The 21,177-nt window shown below is 46.9% G+C and overlaps 1 protein-coding gene across 1 annotated transcript; it reads left to right on the top strand.

The window, feature by feature from the left end:
• The first annotated feature begins 6,752 nt into the window (after positions 1–6,752).
• LOC142557600 (uncharacterized) lies at positions 6,753–18,868 on the top strand. The gene is made up of 3 exons (XM_075669554.1): positions 6,753–7,364; positions 12,855–13,002; positions 15,424–18,868. The coding sequence occupies exons 1-3, from the start codon at positions 7,265–7,267 to the stop codon at positions 15,653–15,655; spliced, it is 480 nt and encodes a 159-aa protein (XP_075525669.1). The 5' UTR covers positions 6,753–7,264; the 3' UTR covers positions 15,656–18,868.
• Positions 18,869–21,177: the final 2,309 nt, after the last annotated feature.

The raw sequence follows: 21,177 nt of genomic DNA, 5'->3' as shown, positions 1-21,177 counted from the left end.
TATAATGCTTTCGCTTTCATAATCTCCCAGGACCACCCACGGAACTGTGCATGTGCGAGCATGTGTGCACATTCGTGTGCGTGCGAACATGAGCAGAGAGATGGGAGAGAAACTAAATATACGCAGAAAAGCACCAGTGGATATTCACGTCTATAGTGATAAGTTCCTGGTGGTTGTCGTTACATATCTGTAGTTCCTTTGATATTATTATCGTGGAGCAGACACTGCTGCAGGGACAACAACCTACTCTCAAATGCTTTCAAAACACTGGTATTAACTTATACGCGGAAAACACACCACATGAAATTTCCGTTCACCCTTCGGGACGCTCCATTTCCCAGGGTCGATGAAATGAAAGGTTTTGGTGCGTACTTCAATAAAATAACAAAGCTTCTATTTACACGCTAAATATGCCAAACAACGTGCCCGTCACACTCTTGGGACATACGACAAACAATACTATGACTTTCACTCCCCTGTTGCCTTTCTGAAATTGTATGATACTGTGTACCTTCAACCACTAGAGCATATGTGCCTGTATAGTTTGGGAAGCAACGCGCAAATCTAATTGTGACCTCATTGAACGCATCCTGAATAAATTGATATCTATTTTCAAGCGCAGCTTTTGGCGTTCGGGCTAACACAGTCCAGCCCTCTCAAGTGTACCTCAACTCACACCTCTAAGATCAAGACGTATTAAGTCCGACCTTCTGTTCCTTGGTTAGGTGGTCCAGGGCATTGTACATTGTCCAAAGCTTCTTGATCATGTGCAATTTTTCGTGCTGCAAGCGTACACCAGGCAACATTCCACATTTTCTGAGCGGCCTTGTTGCATTATAGAGACTGTCATGTGGCTCGACTTCAAAATGCATCTAATAGTTCTGCGTGCGTTGACATATTTCATATTTCCCATGTTTTCTATATAGTATATAGATGATAGCGCTGTATGATGATTTTCCTATTACGTTCACCTCGTCGTTTTCTGTTTCCCTATTTGTTTTCGTTTGCCTGTCTAGCAATATAAAAAAAAGTTATGGGGTTTAGGTGATAACACTACCGCGCGCGGCAGCTTGCTCTATTCGCGGGTTTCTTTCGCGCTCGGAAAAATACTTTTATGTAGCACGTATTGAGCAATAGAAAGCTGTATCGGGACTTTTTCATGTTGCTCTACAATATTTTCATTGGTGCTTTTCATCTAATTGTAATATTTGAGAAGTTGATTAATTAATCAAGACTAATTATGTAACTAGGCGGAATGCAAAAATATCTCTTAGTATCTCCAAGCGGCGGCAAGCAACGTTACCTTGGTTCTGTCTTGCTACGTCACATTTGCATATTTTAAAATCTTGGTGCATGATAGGTGGGTCATCATGTGTATATCTGCATGTATCTGATATCAATTCTCAAGTGCCCCAGTACCAAGACCGCCAGGTTATACAGCGCCAGTGTCGTGTTCTTCTTTTCCTTCGTCCTCGTCTGTTCTGCGTTTTTAGTTTCCGAAACATGGACCACCAGCTTATTGGGAACGTTAATAAATTGATTGATTAATTAGTTTATTTATTTATCATTATTATTGCTGCCGTCGAGTGAGTGGAGATTGCCCTGTGGAAACAGCAAAAGCGCCTGTCTAAACGCATGATCGAAAAGAATGCACGGTAGTCATCCACAAACTGCAGTAGCGACTGGCAGCAACCAATGCAATTCCTCGCCATTCGAAAGGCGTGGTGCCGGCTGCTGAAGAAGCAGACGACAGCGACCCGGCATCCGGTGCGCCGTTGCACTCCTCACCCAGCGGGCGTCGTCTGCTGCTGCTTCGGGGCGCGTTTGAGTAAACATGCCGTGTCGGTTGCGTGGCCGCGGAAACCGTCGGGCAGCCGACATGAATCACTTTCTCTCCTTCCTATTTTTTTCTGGCTATCGCTCCGACACGGTTCTGCTTTTTTCTCACTCGCGTTTTCGTTTCTTCTGTTCTGCTTGCTGTTCCTGAGAAAAGAAGACATCTGGTAATGCAAAGAGGCACATGAAAGAGACAAGAAAACATACAAAATCAATTTGTTCGTAGGTGGCGCATGGATCGGATTAAGATAGATAGATAGATAGATAGATAGATAGATAGATAGATAGATAGATAGATAGATAGATAGATAGATAGATAGATAGATAGATAGATAGATAGATAGATAACGTATTCACAAAGAATACGTGAGATATGCTGCAGTCGAGGGCTTCTGTACTATTTGAAGTTCACTATACCGCCGGGAGAAGTTGACAAGTAACATGCGTAACGGCGTGTAGACTGGTAGAATATATCGATTAGATTATGAAGTTTTACGTGCCAAAGCCACGATTTCATTATGAGGCATGCCGTAGTGGGTGACTCCGGAATTTTCGACCACCTGGGGGTCCCTTTACGTGTACCTTAACCTAAACAGACGGGTGTTTTCACCTTTCACCCCCATTGAAGTGCGCCCGCCGTGGCCGGTATTCGATCCCGCGACCTCGTGCTTAGCAGCCCAGCACCCTATCCTGGTAGAATATATCCAGAAACTCTACTTGCGTTCACTTGACAGAGAAGCGTCATCATGGCGGGTGTAAAAAGGGCCAGATTGACTGCTTAACAAGTATTGCGCCTTACATACTACAGCGTTAATAACGTTGACATTACTTTGCGAATTTCACGTTTTCGCGTGATAAGGTAGTTTATAAGTCAATGAAAGCTTGGATACAATATAATCTTTCTTGATTGAATTTTAATGTGGTGTCACCAACAGTGTGCCTTTCTTTCCTCCCTTTTTTCTCCACCGTGCCTATCATCTACTCATTATAATCTTAACCTCTTCAGTATTCTCAAACCACGAGTGATCGATATAGCTTAATTTATTACTTCCTTTATTATCTGCAGCTGTAATCGAACGCCTGTTCAGCAAAACGAGTTTCATTCGTATCAGTTCAGTTCTGGCGAAAGAGAACATCTCCACGCTTAAAACGTCATTTGAACAACGTGTGGCCGGAGCAAAGATTCCTGTCAGTGCACTTCAAACATGCTGAAAGTATCCCTAACGTCTACGGATTCCTTCCGCGGGAGTGCCCACTGAGAGCCGTCCGAATTAGGGTGCCTCGATCAGCGCTACTACTGCGGGAGGCGGCGCTGACATCGGGGCACCCTAGTCCGAATGCGCGCAGAGAAGCCTGCCGCGAATTTCTATAAATAGACACTTCGACTCTATAAAGCGTATTATGCAGCGAGCGGTACGTGGATCTGCGTTGCACAGCAGCGAAATAAATAGACAAATAAAAAGAAGTGCATATAGAAGGAAAGAAGCCGTAAACGGCTTGAAATCGATCCCATAGCTCCGTCTTTCTTTTTTTCTTCAAGCCGAAAGGAAAGAGCAAACACGAGTGGCATAATCCACGGATAAAACGAACTAAAAGAGCGGAAGAAAGAAAGCACGAAAGAGGGAAGGGATCGCACGAAGCGGAAATATAGGCGCGCAAAAGCAAAACGAACCCGAAATGCGGAGGAAGTGGAAGTGGGAGGGAACAATGGGCGAGGGATTTTGCGGAGGAGGGGGAGGAGGAAGACAGAAAATGGCGCCCGTCTGCAAACGACAGACGGAGCGGCCGTGACCTCGAAAAGCGGGCGGTTGGGAATGGAGAGTACAATGCACGTCAATGCGCATGCGTCCCATCGAACGCATGCTCCTTTCCCTCAGATTTATACCCTCTCTTAGACTTTGCGCGGTTTCGTTTCGTTAGCCTCTCTCCCGCTCTCTCTCTTTCTCTCATTTTCTTCTTCAGCTACAACGTCTATCACTCGGCCTGTTCGGCTCGATCTTGTATTGCTTCCTCCGCGAGGGCTCGTTTGGCTTGGAACGTATCAGCGGCGATCGAATAGCCTCGAACGCTGGCTTGTTTGGCTTCGTGACGGAAATCCGAAAGTGGCTGTGCGCAGGCGCCGGTGAAATTGAAGCGCTCATTTCCAACGGAACGTGAGCACTGTTTTGAGACCTCAGGGAGTTTAGAAATAGCAGTTGCAGGAGGCCTTGCGCATCTCTGCTTTTGCTCTTTGGTGGGTTGCAACCCTCCTGGTTTATTTGTGGTAACGCTGGGTAAAAACGGAGCAATGGTTATTAAAAGTTATATATGCTGATTCTGGATGGAACCAGCTATACCCCGCAGCTTTCAGAGTTGCTAGAACGAAGAAATAGAACGCAAAAAAAATAATAATAAAGAGGGAACGGAAGGTCGGGGGTAAGGAGGCTGGGGGCGGGAGCAAGAAAGAACTATACATTGAAAAGTCTAACAAAAAATGTGAACAGTTTCGTCCAAAGTTCAAGAGGAAGTGGCAGGCGACAGCCTCCAGCGCGATTATGGAGATTGGCCAGTTGCGATTGTGCTTTCTCGGCTTCACCTCGTGCATCGAGAGGCGCGGATGAAAGATGCATCGGGACTTCTGCTATTTGGGAGTGTCAAACACCACCATATTGTCCAAATCGCCATCTCGTCGGCTCCGATTGGCTCAGAAGGTAGCTGCGCTTTCTCTGATTGGATGAAAACACAAATGTGGCAGAACTTGACAAGCGCACAGAATAGCAACCAATTTGTTGTTCTCTTGTTCCTCTCCAGGCTTTTTTTCAAAGCTGTAGTATTCTCATTTATAGTTGAGGAATGCCCTATCAGTGATACGATGAAAATAAAACCAGTCTAAATATTATAAATTATCTCTAATACAATTACCACGAGGTATTGCCATCACTTACTCCATTAAGTGTACTACCGACATACTGCACTAATTTCTGTGGCAGAGACATTCTCTTTCCTGCCTTTCAAGGCTGAGCTCTAATCCTCTGGTCATCATAATGTTTTGTATACGACTTGCTTTTTTTTTTATACTGAGGTAGATCACGGAGCGATCTGTGATCTGTGACAACGTCACCATAAACGGCTGCAAAGTGCCCATCATACAGCTTATCTCCCTAAAATCAAACGGCTCCATCAACAGCGGTTGCAGAGCTGACCGGTTAGATTCACAGCGCCAGCCCAGTTCGTTCTTCCTCCGCTTTTCTCGAGTGATGGCGCCCACGCGCCTCGTTCAAACAACCGAATACCACATGCGTGTAGCAATATGCAGCGTTGTAGGGGAACCAGGGCAGTCCGAACGTTCCGGGAAAACGTTAAGCCGAGCTGTGCATGAACGTTTAGTGGGTTGCGATCTATCTAGTCCCCACTGCTGTCGCTAGCAGCACAGCTTTCTGGGATGCCGGGCGTAGTTTAGGTTCCGTTGTGTTGTTTCTTCCTGAATCAAAATTTTGTGCTTGATCTAGATCCAATAAAGCCACCGCAGGGCAAAATAACAACAACGATAAAGAACGTGTAAAAAAAAAAAGCGAAATCTTCGTCACATAACTGTATTCAAAGGATATTGAATTACAAATACAAGAAATCGTAAAACGTTTAACGTTAAAAAAGATCTTGAACTATTCCCGAATAGGTTAGCAATGCCTTTCGGAAAGTGGATGGCACCGTCAGTGTGTCTATCTATGCTCGCTGGTAATGAATTCATCAACATTTCTGCGCTTGGTAACAAATTGACACAAGGCAACAAAAAAAAAAACATAGCAACATCGCTAACACGATTAAAAAAAAATGCATGAGTTAGCCGAAACCTATCTATCCTACGCTTTATCTGACTTGACAAAGCTTCTTTCGAGAACATGCTTGACACAGTACAGCGATGTCAGCTTCAATGGCTCACCATCTTCTAACGCTGCAACCAATTGCAGTAAATACAGTCTAATTCTGCAAGATGTGACAACTGTTCTCTGAGTTAATGTTTAGGTTATAGGTGACCAGTCCCTCTTAAACCGACTTTATGTGTTTTCCAATTCGTTTTTTGAAGGAACCCTCACTGCACATCAATAGCAATATAAATAAGCCAGCACTGGCTGTAGCATGCCAGTAACCAATATTATAGGGCTTATTCAGGTGACGTCATGTATGGAGCTACCATTGCACCTCTGGGGATAAAGACCTCGAGATAAAGTGCTAAAGTGCAACTTTTCATCGTGCTGACTGTACAGCACTCTGGCGACCACGACACCCACTATATTGCACACTCTCTGTATTGAGTATGATATCAGCCCCGCAGAGGCACAGCATATAGTGCATGCTTATGAGAACTATTGCTCCGTGGTCGGACATTTTCGCTGCACGTCTCAGCCCAGTACGGTAGCTGATTAAAATGTCATCCTGCCGAGCTACTTATTTCTTTGTTATTTCATTTTTGTTACTAATGGTCACTTCGTGCATTCACATACAGAAACATGCACTTAACCCTGCACTTTTTGCTCTAAATCTCTGCGCGAGCCTAATTTTCACGCCGCTCTCCTCTTGCTATGCCTTTCTGCCTCGGCGGGCAAAAGAAATAAAAACGAAAATATGAAGTAGGCGAGCAGGTAACTGGGCCAAGCGTCGCCAACAGGTCACGTGTGGGTCGCGGTCTACGCTTTTCCGTTGCGGACCGGCGAGCAAGGTCTCTCCTCTCCACCGAAAAAGCTCGCCGACGGCGCAGCAGTGAGGGTGTACGAAATAACAGCAAAATAACTCTAATCGAAGAGACCGCCGAGCGTGAACTTGATCGGCTTCCCACCGTTCTGCACGGCCGTCGGAGGAAACCTCTACCGCGGAGCGGCAGCTTCGTTCACCGCACTCTCCCCGTGTGCAGGGTTCTTCCTTCCCACCGATTCGCAGAATGAAAGAAGCGCGCCTCTCTTCGCAACCCGGTGCCCTACTCTACTCCGGCCGCCGGCACTCCGTCGCTTCCCAACAAGGAGCGCGTGCCCACGAGACTTCACGGTTCCAAGGACTTTCGTCATTGGCGCCTTCCTCGCAGCGGCGTATTTTCTGAGCGCGCTGAGATCAGACTGCCCGGTGCGAGCTGCAGCACGCGAGCGAGCCGTCGCTCGAAGCGTCACCGCCGACCAGTCAAGCAAGGACGCTCGGGTAATCCACTCCAGTGCTTGCGAAACGGAATCCAAGAGCGTCAACGCCCAGTGAAACGTGCAGGCATTCGGGCTCCGCGCCGCAAGTTGCTGCCCACCGCCGCCGCCATTACCGACACCGGGCCTGCGTGTGTCGTCTGCCAGCCGGTGCGGCAAGCGGTGTGGGTTTGCGGGACACATTCTATTTCTAGGCGTTCGCGGCCGTGGTGCTCGGTCTCCTGTCGTCGTCCTCGTGTGCGAGCGCCTGCCCGTGTTGCGAAGCCATGGCTACGAAACCGATGGTTGTATCTGTTGTGACGCTCGTAATGGTCGCCGCCATGTTGTTGGTGTGTGCCCCACGTGACGCAGCAGCCGACTCCAGTGGTAAGTACCATGCACATTCAGGTCCCTTTACGATTTTTTGGCGCTGCATCGTTGTCAGCCACGCCCATGTGTTGAGTCGCCCTTCACGTCACCGTTCGTGATCGGATTGTCGTATTTCCCGCGATCGCCTGCGATAGTTACGTGGTGTCACTGCATCCAATGAACGAATGACATAATTGCCATTACTGCAGTACTGGAAACGGAAGTGGTTAAAGAATGTTAGCACTTTACAGCGCACAGTGCGTCAATGGTTCTTGCGAAAACAAACGCTGCATCTGCCTGCACGCTACTTTCTCATTGAGCAATAAATAAACGTTGCGCGTTACGGACGGGCACAAACGAAGAAGTGCCAGAACAGACTTGGCGCTAGCTTACAACATTTTGTTTCATTGGCACGACCTTGTAACTACGATGCGGGGAACGGTGCCAGAGCACCACAGCCGCCAAGGTCGCCGGTTCGGCAACAAACAGCATTTCGCCAGTTAAAACACATTCATTCCTATAAAGTGGCGTATAGGATATAATATGCATGGTGCCTGTGATCACGCACGCCAGGATGTTCCGTTCTTGACAGCCTTTTCTTTTTTTCCCTGTTTCGCATTTCATGCAGGTAGTACAAACCCTCTAAATCCTGGAAATAACACTGGCAAGCGTGGGAGCGCCCCGAACGATTATCTATAATACGTGCTTCTACGAGCCAGTTTCGGTTTCGGTAGCCAGAAGGCGGATACTTTTACGTAGCCTGCGCTACGGCTCCGCACACCAGAACTGCCAGAATACACGCGTGCGGCCCTTTCGTTAATAATTTTTATGCGCAATATCAGCGTATTTTGCTGTTTAATGACGTCACAATGATGTCGATGATGCTATGTGCGACGTTTTGAAACCAACTTCAGTTTATCAAATTAAGATGCTTTAAAATTGTTCCCCAACCTCCATACCTGTTGTGGACCATTGTATTACGTGCAAGAAGCGCGCGATATCAGTTTCCACGACTTTCGTAGGTGTCAGCATTCCTTTGATATAGTTTCTCCTGTGTTTGCTTTTTTGGACAAATGATATTGGTCAAATGAAACGCCGAATCGCAATTCGCCTGTCTGCAGCCATTTCGAAAAAGAAAAAAAGAATAACGAAAAAAAACCTCAAGAGGGTGAAAGAAATTCGCCCACCAAAGCCGTGAGGTCTTGGTGGTTTTCCATTAAAGTGGCAAAACGTGAACGTGAGTAAAGAAGTTGGCTGAATGCCGATGTTCAGGCACACATGAAGCACAGAAAAGTGAAGTCATTTGGCCGATTTTCACAGTTTTGAATTCATAACAAGGTACATTTTATTGGCTGCTTTAATTAAGGCTCAGGTGTGGCTTACAAAAGTTTCCTTCAATATGGGAAATTAATTTGAACAAACGACTGTGCTTAAGACATTGAAGTTTCCCAACAAAATCAGGTACAGTTATGCAACTTAGCATCGCAAGAGAGAGTTCACCGCGTCTCCCCATGCGATTTTCGGCAAATTTCGGAAACTTTCGTGAGAAGTTTGAGGGCGTATTAAACATCATTTTGAGAGTCACGGAAAGTTATCATTTTCTTTAGTGCAAGATACAAGAAAGTAGCCCCCAGTAAGAACACTTCCAGACTATACAAAGGCCCAGGAACTTCGCACCAATGGGTACAATTGTTCATGTGGACTTAATTTGTCTTTCTATTGTAATTGTTACTGTTCTTAGTAGCAATTTTATTGGTAATTGTAATCTTGCTCCTTTATTATCTCAATAATCTTCGACTGAATGTGCAAACCGTTCCTAGAAAAGTTAATGAAACGGAAAGACAGTCGTTCACCCGACGATATACAAGAGAAACCCAGACACATTTCTCAGGAAGAATGTCTTGCAGTTGAAAATCGTTTTGTTCTTTCTTGTTAGATCTGCCAAGTGCTCACAGCGTTCGTTTTGCGTACTTGTGTCATTTTCCTTCTACACGACGCTGCTTCAACGTGTCGAACCAATAGCCCACCAACAAATTGTGCGTAACAAATTCTTCTTAACGGCAACCTCATAGATGACGTAGGCCCTCGTCGGGGCGCGCGAGCACCCAACTGCAGGCACAAATAAAGTTTGTTACAATCCAATCCAACGGCGACGATGCCTTCTTTCTACGAAACACAAATGGCTTTCGTTTGTAGCTTCGTTCTGCTCCGGGGTGCATGACTTTCTTTTTACCCTTTCAGCTCCGCCTGAAGTAGAAAGCCTTGCGCGTGATGGAGCTGACACCCGCAGCTTTCCGTTGAGCCGCGTATGTCGAGCTAGCCCCAAAGAAAACGCAGTCACTGCAGCAGATAGCCGTGTAGCCATGTTTCATAATTTTGCTGACTGCTGTAACAGTCAGCTAAATGGCTTGATGTACAACACAGAAACTGGAGAAGAAACTAATAATCCCGCAGCGAACGACGAAGAAAAAAAACAAGCTGGAAATGTTCAGCAAGAGGGCAGTGTGGAATAGGAAACAAACACGAGAGAGGGGAGAAGCGGTGTTTTCATTGAGATAAATGTGTGCAGTAGGGTGAGTCACGTAATGCGTAGAGAAAAGAACAAGTGGTGTATTTAGAGCATCAGAATGGAATAATAAGGGAATTGATTGTCACAGCAGTATACACTGTAAAAGGAGAGGGATGGACAAGCCTTTAAATGACGGCTTCAAGCGTCATTCGTCGCCTTTATTAACAAAGACAGTAGCTGAGAGACGCAACACATTCTCACCGTGCTCGATTGTTTTAAGCTCTACATTGCGTTGAGGAACCCTATAACTTTAGAAAGAAAAAGAAACGAGCGAGGATATCCTGGAAGGTTAGCTTGGTTCGACATGATTGCGTATCTTGTACGGCGTGTACGAGCAACTGGTGAAGGTTGGGAACAGAGAACAGACGCAGTCGGGGACGGCAGAGGCTTAGGCGGTGTGATGAAAATAGTAAACTTGGAGGCGTGGGATGAAGAGGGCTTATGCAAGGCACCTGTGCTTAATGAGACAGTAAGAGGAAGCTTCAGCCGGAGGCTCCTACCTAAATGCATGGTAAACGAGATATCGTTCTTCTCCGCATCCACTGCACCAAACTTGCTTGTTGCAATAAAAATAAAAAGTTAACGTGACTGCTGGAATATGACCCTTTATATAGGACGTCAATATTTTAACACAGATAGAAAGTTTACAACTCTCTAACCCAGCAATGAAAACGATATCGCAAATCTGTCAATTGCGTCTAATAGTGCATCTAAAGCGGACAAAATTGACGTATTATACGTGACACTCAAATATACCACTGATATGCACTGTAAAAGGAAATAACTCCCAGGGGGGAGTATAACGCTTGTCCTCCAGCGACCCCCCGGTTGGGAGTTTATTATGCTCCGTATGATCGGAGTAGAAATTTTACTCCGTTCGAGCGGAATTTTTGCTTGGAACCATGGGAGTTTATTTATTTATTTATTTACTTTGCACTGGGCGCAGTTTTTTCGAGGTTCAACGGGAGAATAGAAAGAGGCATCGGGTCAGTTTGCACGAAGATTTTTACATGCAGAGGCTGCTAGTCAAATTTCGAGATATACACACAAGACCGCGTCACATTCAACGAAACAAGTCAATGGAACCACATATATAATGACATAGATAAACACTTGAGAGGCGCTCAATGCAGAACCTTAAAAAACGTCCAACGTACACGCGACACACAAGAAGCAACGCTGCCATTATATATAGCCATGATGCTGTGTGCCTCGAAGCCGCCTAGTGAGCAGCTGTACTGTTTTCAGAATTACGACTCGCGCTCGCTGATACGTGACCTGCCTCTATGAAAGTAACAGAAAACCTTAAGCAACACAAAACTGTTAATTCAGAATAGTGAGAAAAAAAAAGTTAATGACAGAATTTTTTTCAAATTTAGCATGCCATTCTGTGTGTGCTGAAGCGACTTCGCACACTGCCCGCGTTCGCGATCAAAAAGTAGTGCGTTACGTACGGTAAGCAAGAAAAATGGAAGTGCGTGTGCTTCATGGCAAAATTAATGCGAAATAGTGGTAGCGTAGCAAGAATTTATTACGTGTGAGCATGAGCCGCAGCAGCTGACGCAAGATCGAAAAGTGCGTAGTCATACATTTTTTGTACCGCACTACTTGCTCAATGTCCAAGCAATGTCTCTCGGTTGTGAAAAGGAGCTGCATCGCTGATCTGTCGAACGAATCCTCACACTCGGAGACAGCTGGTATGCTTCTAAATCAGTGTCTAAGATAGAGCATAATGTTAATGCACTATCGGAAGCAACGACGTGAACAAAACAGAAGTTCGCGATAACAGTTCCATTCACATCGCTCAGTAAGAAGTTTCATTTACAGTACGCATACTTAAGTCCTACTGTTTTTCCTGGGCGAGGATATCCGTTCACACATACATAAAAACAGTTCCTTGCACTGCGGTCTTTCTCACTGGCAACACAGCACGGAACGAACTTTGAATATGCCATTCATGTGCAACTAGTACGGACGTCGTCGCTCGAACAGTGGCTGCTGTTGCCATTGCTGCGCGGTCCTTGCAAACATTAGCCCGGACGTTGTCAGCATGTACTCACAAGAACAAAAATGTCGCATTTTACGTACTGAAGAACACAAGCCGCAGTCGCGCAGCACGAAAACACAGTCAGAAACCTGAGCCGACATCATGAGTCAATGCGCAGCTTTGAGGTGCACCTAATCCTTTTTCCGCACCTGAAAACGTTCATCTTCCATTACCGTTGTCAGCAAAGCAGTTTCAGCTAACGTACTTGAAACTGAGATACAGTTAGCTTCAGGCACGCCTATAACACTTTCTGGAATGAAACACGGGAAACAAATCGACGAAAACCTGTCACGGAACGCCGCTTCACAGACGTAAACAAACCGCCAGCCATGAGCACTGCCGACTCCGCCGAACGTGGCTGGTCGCTGGCACGACGCACAGGCTCATGGGAACCGCCACGTGACCAACCTGTTTCGGCGGGGGGAGTTTTCTAAAACTCTCTGTGCGGAGTTTTCACAGGAAAACAAGATTTTGAAGCGGAGTAAAATCGCGTCATGTCGCCTTAATCCTCCCCTAGCTATAGCCAACGGAGTGAAACGAGGGAATGGCGTTGTATTGCTCCCATACATCAGAGTAAATATTCAAGGATGTTGAGGTTTTAGGGCACATCACCTGTTAAGAACTCCCGGGTGGGTTTATTTCCGTTTACAGTGTGTGAATTGCAGGAAATGCATGTCGAGTGATCTCCTGAACGACACTTTGCAATGTGCTGAAATCGGTTTAAATCATGGCTCGGAGACGTAATGCTCACGTCTTTCTCTCGCATTTACCGCCAAATCGCCACTTAATTTTTTTTTATGTATTCGGTTGGTCGGTCCATTACCCAAAGATGAGAGGACACAATTGCCTGGAGGAGTGCCGACATTCCTTGTTCTCGCCACGATGTTCGCAGGCCTCATCAAGTACCTGAGCTGCTTTCAGAAGCTGGCAGACTCTAGCGGCGCCTGCGGCAAAAAGAAGTCAGAGTTCAGCGCCCTGGAGCATGCGTTCGGCGTCGACCACAAGCACAAGTCGGACAGAGAGAAGAAGGGACTCTGTTGGTGAGTCCTCGACGCTGCAGCCCCCATTAAAGAAAATTCAAATACGGGCCATATGTGGCCCGCGTATCTGTTCTAAATATGGTCATATATGAACGTATATGAAATCAGACACAGTGTCGATTGTAACGATATAGGGGTTCAAGTATGGTCAGACATGGCAAAACGCATCCCTCGTGCTGCGCCATGCATGCTCATATACAGTTCCTTACATACGGCGCGTTCCTTTATGCAACGTTCGTTGCATTAAGCTGTTAGCCTCTTGGTGGTCGGTACTTTTCGTGTCCGCGCCCGTCAGAAAAAGAAAGAAAAAGACTGATTCGCCATCTCGGCCCTACGAAACTGTACGTCCAGCGAAGGTGTTGAAAACCACCACTGCAACGGCTGAGGGTGGGGTACGCAATGTTCTGATCCTTGAAAGCAACGGCAGTAACGGTAATTTAGAGTAATGGGAGTAATGACAATTTTGACAGCACGCCGCCGCCCATAGCGGTACTGCAACAACATTGAAATCAGTTACTAGGCTGGTTATAGTATAAACTAAAGGCTATAGACGTCACTCCCCACGTGGTAGGCTGCCGTCGCCGTGCGCAACAGTAATATTTACAGGGAAACGTATGCGAGGAGCGCTGCGTGCTTCGCATTGTCATCAGGAGCGCCTTGTGATCTATCATATGGTTCGAATGCTTGTTTTCTGCTTGTTCTTCATTGAAACGAACGCTGTTCTGCACGTTGTATGTGTGACTCAATGTACGCATTGTTCGCTTCACTTTGCCGAGGCCACCGTCTTGTAACGGTTCGCCTTGCGAACGGTTACGAGACCGTGGCCCACGTTTGCAGGTTCGTAATACACACAGTGCACTGATGACGATGTTTGTGGCTGAGAGCAATTATTATTACTGGTGCAGGGACTCGTTGTCACGTGCATTTACAAAAAGGAAAAAAGAAGGAAAGAAAATTCGCAGTCCTTTGCTTGCACATTTATTTTCTGAAAAAAAAAAAAAGAGATAAGGACCGCACAAGACCTAAGTCGCTGATAGACTTTTATGGCTCATTTCTGGACGCATTCCACAACCTTCGCATTGACAACTTATTGAATAAGTAAGGTAACAAGTGTTAGTTCATTAAAATTAAATATTACTTGCTTGTTCACAATGAAGAAAAACGTATTGATTAGCTTTAACACAGGGCTATCAACATAGTGTGGACACTGTTCACCGAAAGCCTTCGGTTATTCTTTTTCTTGGGCACATTTAGTTGGCACATCCTGTATGTAAATTCATGGGGATTTCGGAGAAACGTGTATGTGTTTCATTTGTAGCTTCATTCTACAGTCAGGTGGATGGCACTTTTTCCCTGTCATGAATTCTGCTTGCTTTGCGGGCTTCCACAGAACTGACCTGCCGTAACCAAATATATATATATATGTATATATGCAAAATCAAATAAGGAATACCTCTTCTTCATATGCCTGTATTTCACTCATATTAACCTTTACCAAGCTGCTCCAAAACGCGTATTCACTGCTCCAGAATGGACAATTCATGCTCCAAACCTGCTCCTAGTGCCGAATTTGCTGCTCCCAGAGCTGCTCCAAAACTTCCTTGGTCGCTTCCATCCCCGCTTTCAGATATAATTTGAATTCCCAGCGACCTACGGCTTAAAGCAGGATTTTGTGTCGGGAGATCTTTCCAAAAAGACGGCTGACAATTGATATTATTCTTAAAAATCGTAGCAACAAGTATTGATCTCCAAGAACTTCGCTCCGAAAACAAATCTCAGAAATACATTCTCTAAGAGTGTGTTAAGTGGACTAATGTAGCATGCTCGCGGGTTAAAGGAAATCGTGAACATACTGCTTAAACTTTGCGAAAAGTGTTTTTCACAAATTATAATAATATATTTCAGAGCGGCACACAATGTAGCAATTTGTTCAGCTTCAGACGCGCCTATAACAGAATCCACTTTTACTTCGTCTTCGCTCTGTCTTTGCTGTTGCAAAGCTAGGATTGTGAGCTGCAAATTCCGTATGTTGCATTCTTAAAATAATGTTGGTTTTTTTTTTTGGCAATTCTCGCGAGTCAGTTTTAAATGCAGCGACCTGCATTAACATCGGTTCAGCGTTGCTCAGGTGAGAGCATTTTACTCCTTACGTTTATATTGATAGAGGAGCTCCCTCCGAAGTTATAGCTGTGTTTCGCACAGCCGGCCTGGCAGCTATTGCATGCACACACAGACCTAATAAAAGCCCGTGCATCAGCGAACCAACAGGTCGTTAGTAAGTTAACGCAGGACACGGGTGGGTTTGTTTCTTGCTCTCGTTCAGGTAGTAACGTTGCGCTTCGGGGCAGGTGTGCCGCGAGCTGTTGTTCTCCGTAAGCTCCCTCAACCTCCTCTCCCGGCTCTTTCTCCTCTCCCTCGCAGTAAGTTGTCGAGTTACATCGACTGCTACATGAAGAACGTGCGGCACAGCTGCGGCGACTCGGCCGGCAAGTACGCGCTCAAGTTCATCGAGTCGTCGACCCAGAAGTCCGTGCGCAACACGTGCCACAAGTTCGACAGCCGCAAGTGCAGCTCGGCTTTCTCCGTGTCGGCGTCCAGCCTGGTCGTCCTGGGCGTCTCGTCGGCCGTGCTGGCCATCTCCCTGTTGTTGTGATGAGGCTGCCATGAAGAAAAGTGTGGATAGGCAACGCTTTGTCGTGGCCTCCGAGATCACCGCACCCGTCGGAGATATCGGGGCCCTGTCCTTACGCTCGGCGTGAGCCGCCACCTTGCGAAGGCGCAAGGATGCCGACTTGTCGCCTTACCATTGCCCCCCGAGATTATCGCGCACGTTTGAAGTCTCAGAGGCTGGTGCAGTACTTATCGCTCAATAGGGGCCGCCATATTGCGAAAATGCTTGACTAACAACAAAGTGGGCGTCGCGCAAAGGCTACGAGAGGCCACTGGGGCGCAGCAATCGTTGGCCATGACTGACTCAAATTAGGAGGGAAGCGAGCGGATATTAGTCGATGTAACGGAAAGCACAGTCGTGGTTCCACATAGACCCATTTTTTTCTTTTTGTGTCATTCATCCACAGCGCCCTAATAAGACAAAACGTTTAGCAGCAACCATAGAATCAGCAAATGATGTGCCTTCTAGAATATTAACTTAACGGCCGTTTTAAATTGTTCTCAAACTGCATGGGCTTTACTGTCGCATTCAGTACGCAATTTCTTTATTGACATGGTATGCTGTTTTATTTTGGTACGCTATTGCAATGATACAGAGCTCGTGTCGGAATGCTATCAGTGCTGTCGAAATGGCGCATTGGATCGCGCTGAATTTCTGACCCTGGTGCAGCTCTGCGCACGCGAATGAGTGCATTGCTGTGCTCTCGGCGGCTCAGCCTTTAAGATCTTCAACTCAACTTTAGAGAGATGTACTCAGACAGATGGGGTACTAATTTGAGTGAGCTGGAAACTGGGAATGCATTGATGGCAGGCTCTCAGGGTAGAAGTGCACAAGACCACGGGAAGGAAAAAACGGCACTATGCGTACTCTTTTTTTCGTACTCACGTTTTTGTGCGCATCTACACTGACACCGTACCACATGTGAGAAGCCTTTGCCTATCGCTTGTAGACGTCAAGCCTTGAGCCGTGCCAGCAGCGCAACGTTTCAAGATGGCGGCGTCGATCGAGCCTCGTGCATACGGTCTCCCTAGCTTCTAGCTGTCATTTTTGTCTGAGTATTTGTGTCGCCTTAGTACTGTCGCCTGTGAGTGTAATGGATTGTCAAACATTTAGTTCAAAGAAGCTCTCTACTGCCATTATTCACGAATAGGAGTCCATTTTAAGCGCATGCAATGCGAAACGAAAGTGGAAGCACCTTGGCCCAAGCTTTCGTGTCAGCTGGTGCTCAGCGCATCCTCATTCATTGGAAGCAATGGCTACCTCATGCTGTAGAAACAAGGTAAATTGAGGACACTGTTGTGATCGATGCTCTACAGGTTATTGATTCGCTAGCGTCCCATGATAGCGAAAGGGAGTTTTAGCTGAACGCATTTCGCACTCCTCTGACAACGCTCTGGTTTCAGCGAGAACGAATATGGGCATATGCTAGCACATAGGGTGTTAATTGTTTTAAGTGCGCGTGAGTAGAGCACTCTGCTGTGCAGCTAACCGTGGATGTCATGAAGGCATTGTCGGGACAACCTGAGATGTGAGAGTGCCGGGTGCATAGCTAAACCTCGCAAAGACAGAAACGCGTATTGGTACCTGGTGTCTCAAACATTGCATTGAGGTGTGGACAGGAACGTACATGATAGCGTGGTCGTAGTCTCTCAGCTGTAAACAAGGTGTAATCGTGTTCGCAGACACTCATGCGCTTGTGTCGGTGTAGTGCTTAGGGGAATGACGTCACGCGTGCTTACGTCGGTGAATCAAGATGTGCGGCTGAGCCTAGTGGGGTCAGTCCCACTATCATCCAACATGAACAGCTTGATAAGAGCTCTCAAGACCATACACAGCTGCAGGTAGGCGTCGAGTGCAGTGCAGTTATGTCATGCTTGCGTTAGTTTTGACGCATAATTGTCTTGAAAGAACAAGTACTTCAGACGTCTCGATATCTCTATGGCAGGTAATATGTACACATGAGCATAATATAAATGGTCTGTTCCTCTCCATGTCCTTTAGATTCTATAGCAGATTGTTTTAGGCTTTAACGATGAAAACACTATATTTCAGTGCTTACCACGCGGTCTCTCAGGGTACATGCATTTCATTTGTTTACTTAACATACCCGGAAGCACGAAAATCATTCTCGTTGAAGTTATCTGCAAGGGCGGATCTAGGGACACCTGCGATCTGTTTCAGGGAGTCGTTTGTCCTGTGCACTCTGCACTTTCAGAAGCCTCTGCGACCATACAGACAGTGCGATTTTTTTTTTTTTCGGTGGAGTCGCACAAATCATGTCAGTGCACCCATTAGGGACCTTGTTTGAAGGTATTCTACAGGAACTGAGCGGCCCGATTCCGGATGCAACGTAATCAAAAGCGCGGAATAGGCCAGGTGAGGTATTCTGTAAGAGCCCACCTAGTGGACCCTATTTCGGCCGTTCCTGATTGGCGAGGGTCGCACGTATACTCCTCGCTCGTACAACTGCATCCAATCAGAAGCGGCCGAAATGGACAGTCCAGAAATGGACTCTTACAGAAGGCACCCCCCCCCCCCCCCCCCCAGGTCTGATGACACTGCACTGCGTGCGTCCTCGCAAGGGTTTTAATGCGATAGCGTGAGTATTGAAACTTGGCCTTTGGTGATGTGTGGAAGTATGAGAGCGGTGGGGGCGAAGCAGCGGGGAAGGAGCAGCAGCGGGGTGGTGTGACGTAAGAGGCACGTGACCAGAGGAGCAGCGGCGGGTGTGGCGCGCGTGCTGAATTGCGCAACGCACTCTCCTTCACGTTACGCTGTATGGAGCGTTACGGATTGTATGGAGCGACTAATAAAGCGATGTCGATGAATAACCGAATTATAGGACGTCACAATGCTATGACATTTCAGTCGTTAAATGTTGTATGTGTGCCTTTGTTTTGATTTTTTCTGGAATACTCCTTTTCGCTGTAGCTGGTTAGTGTTTTCATGCTAGATCATTTTACTGACTTGGAGAGGCCGGTGTGCGCTTCTGTGACGTCCGCGTCGAAATCGTCAACTACAAGCAACGAATCACTGCTCGCTTCCTCGTGCCGCTGATGTCAACGTGCCTATACAATATACGTGCCTCGCAACACTTGTCGTCCTTTCCAGGTTTGCCATGTACCTTTGTATATAAAAGAAACGATAGAAATGTTATAGAACGCGTAGCATTGAAATAAAGCTTACTCGAGTGTTGCTGTTTGCTTTGTCGTTTATTTGTTAAAGGTAAAACTGCATTGCAATATCTTTTTCACAATGTCATGGCAATTGCACCTCCATCTGACTTCCTGGAAGCACTCCATCACGCTTATCTAGGGTCACTTGACCCTCTCCAGATTGCTCACCCAGGCCTGCAGTACTATTTCTTCTGATTAATATTGTCTTTTTTTTTTTTTTTGGCGAACAGCAATATACTGCAATGGTCTTCTACGCAAGGAGATGGCAATCTCATCTTCGTTTGAATTGCTGGAAAACAATTATAGGGTTTCACGTGCCAAAAACACGATCTGATTGATTATGAGGCACGCAGTAGTGGGGAACCCCGGATTAATTTGACCACCTGAGGTTCTTTAACGTGCACCTAAGTCAAGTACACGGTTGTTTTTGCATTTCGCCTCCATGGAAATGCGGTTGCCGTGGCCGGGATTTGATCCCGCGACCTCGCGCTTAGCAGGGCAACACCAAAGCCACTTAATGATCACGGCGGGTGAATTTCTGGAAGCACTTGCTGGCCCAATGTCGCCACGTACGCATGTATTCGCATTGACTTTCAGGGAACCCGCCTTCGTGGAGCCCAACCCTTATGTAATTCCACTACACGGGGTCTTTAATGTAGTTAATTAGTTAATGCGATGCAAAAATCTATCAAGTTAGTCGACTAATAAGACTGTCATCGCCAATTTCTGGCGAAAAACAAATTTCCAAACAAAGTAGGTGCGTAGTACAACAGCAATAAGGGAACTCTTTTGCACTTGCTCAAAAGAAGCAAAAAAGAAAAAAAAAACTCCCTTGCTAACAGGACTGTATATTGACAAAACAAGTGGAATTGCTCAGGTTATGTAACGTACATTGTTGATAACGGTGGTCTACTAGATTAAGCGGTGGGGTTGCATGATGGGAGAAACGCTGTTGACAGGAGAGGACTACGTAGTGTGATGAGATAGTAAATTTAACGGCATGGGTCGAGGCCAGTGGCCGCAAGACGGGATAGTTGGAAATCGCCGGAAGAGGTCTTCGCTGTTGCGTTTCGCCTGCGACACGTGGTTTTGCCGGCGCGACTGCGGCGGGGCAGCAGACATTTTGGCCCGATCGTCGTCGCCACAACACTCATCGCCAGGTGTTTCCAGGCGCGACTGCGGCGATGCGACCGCCTAGGGATCATCCTCGCGTTCCAGTCATTGTGCCCGAAACAGGCGATGCCAAAGCAGGGATCTCATTCCAGTCATTGTGCCCGAAACAGGCGATGCCAAAGCAGGGATCTCGTTCCAGTCATTATGCCCGAAACAGGCGATGCCAAAGCAGGGACCATCCTCTCATTACAGTCATTGTGTCCGACCGGCAGCGCCACGACAGGGTGCTACGAGATCGTGCTCGACATGGTGCTACGGCATCGCTACGACAGTGTGCGTCACCATTAGCCCATTGTACATTCACGTGCTCGTCTTTTGAGGGGTTCCTTCTTGCCCTCAACTGCGAGAGTATAAAAACAGCTGCCCCCGGACGCCAAAAGGGAGGGCTCCGATTTCTTCTGTTGAGTGAAGTGCTCTCCCGTCTCTCTACTACGGTCAAACCTGACCGCCAACTCTTTGCGATGTTAAAATAAACAAGTTGTTTCGTTGTTACCAGTCGACTCATGCTTTGCCGGGACCTTCGGATGCTTCCAGTTGTACCCCAGGCCGCCAGGCCAACGCTACCCCTGGGGCTTGCGACCCAGGTACAACCACGGGCGTCAGCGCCGAGTTCCCAACAGATCGTACCAGCGGTGCGATCCAAACATCTGGTGGCAGCGGTGGGATCGCCTCCGACTTCAAACAACTGTCTGCCAGCGGTGAGATCGCGACAGCGGAACGACCAGCAGCGAAGAGATGCAGTTGACTGTATGCTGAGCAGCTCAACGACGATCCGGGAGCAGTGCAACGAGCCCTGTGTGACGACTGGTTGCCTGCAGCGGAACGACTGCGCGGAATTCCTGCCTGCGAGGTTTGGTGAGTGCGGGACTTTCTTCTTCTGAGCTTTGCCAGGCTTTTTGTTAGTGTCAGAAACAGAGCTGGTAATTGTGGTTGTCGTTGCTGCCGGGTTAGTTTGCGGCAAGACAATAGTAAGCAGTAGAGAAAGCAGCATTCAGAGCAGCCATGGATTTGAAGTCGTTGCGCAAACCGAAATTGTTGGAGCTTGCAAGAGAGTTGGGTCTGGATGTCTCAGACAAACTAAGAAAACCTGAACTGCTAAAGGCTATTCTTGAGTTAGAGGCTGAGGATGATGAGCTGTCGGAATGCCTTGAGACT

This window comes from Dermacentor variabilis, chromosome 9 (genome assembly GCF_050947875.1).
Source record: "Dermacentor variabilis isolate Ectoservices chromosome 9, ASM5094787v1, whole genome shotgun sequence".
Classification (NCBI taxonomy): domain Eukaryota; kingdom Metazoa; phylum Arthropoda; class Arachnida; order Ixodida; family Ixodidae; genus Dermacentor; species Dermacentor variabilis.
Note: the sequence above shows the minus strand (reverse complement) of the source record. Positions and strands in the feature narration are given on the sequence as shown.

What these genes read in the sequence shown, in the direction of transcription:
- LOC142557600 (XM_075669554.1), top strand. Translation starts at nt 7,265, where the DNA reads ATGGCTACGAAACCGATGGTTGTATCTGTTGTGACGCTCGTAATGGTC. An exon ending in CGCAGCAGCCGACTCCAGTG is followed by an intron (nt 7,365 to 12,854) that starts GTAAGTACCATG and finishes CGATGTTCGCAG; the next exon opens with GCCTCATCAAGTACCTGAGC. An exon ending in GAGAAGAAGGGACTCTGTTG is followed by an intron (nt 13,003 to 15,423) that starts GTGAGTCCTCGA and finishes TCTCCCTCGCAG; the next exon opens with TAAGTTGTCGAGTTACATCG.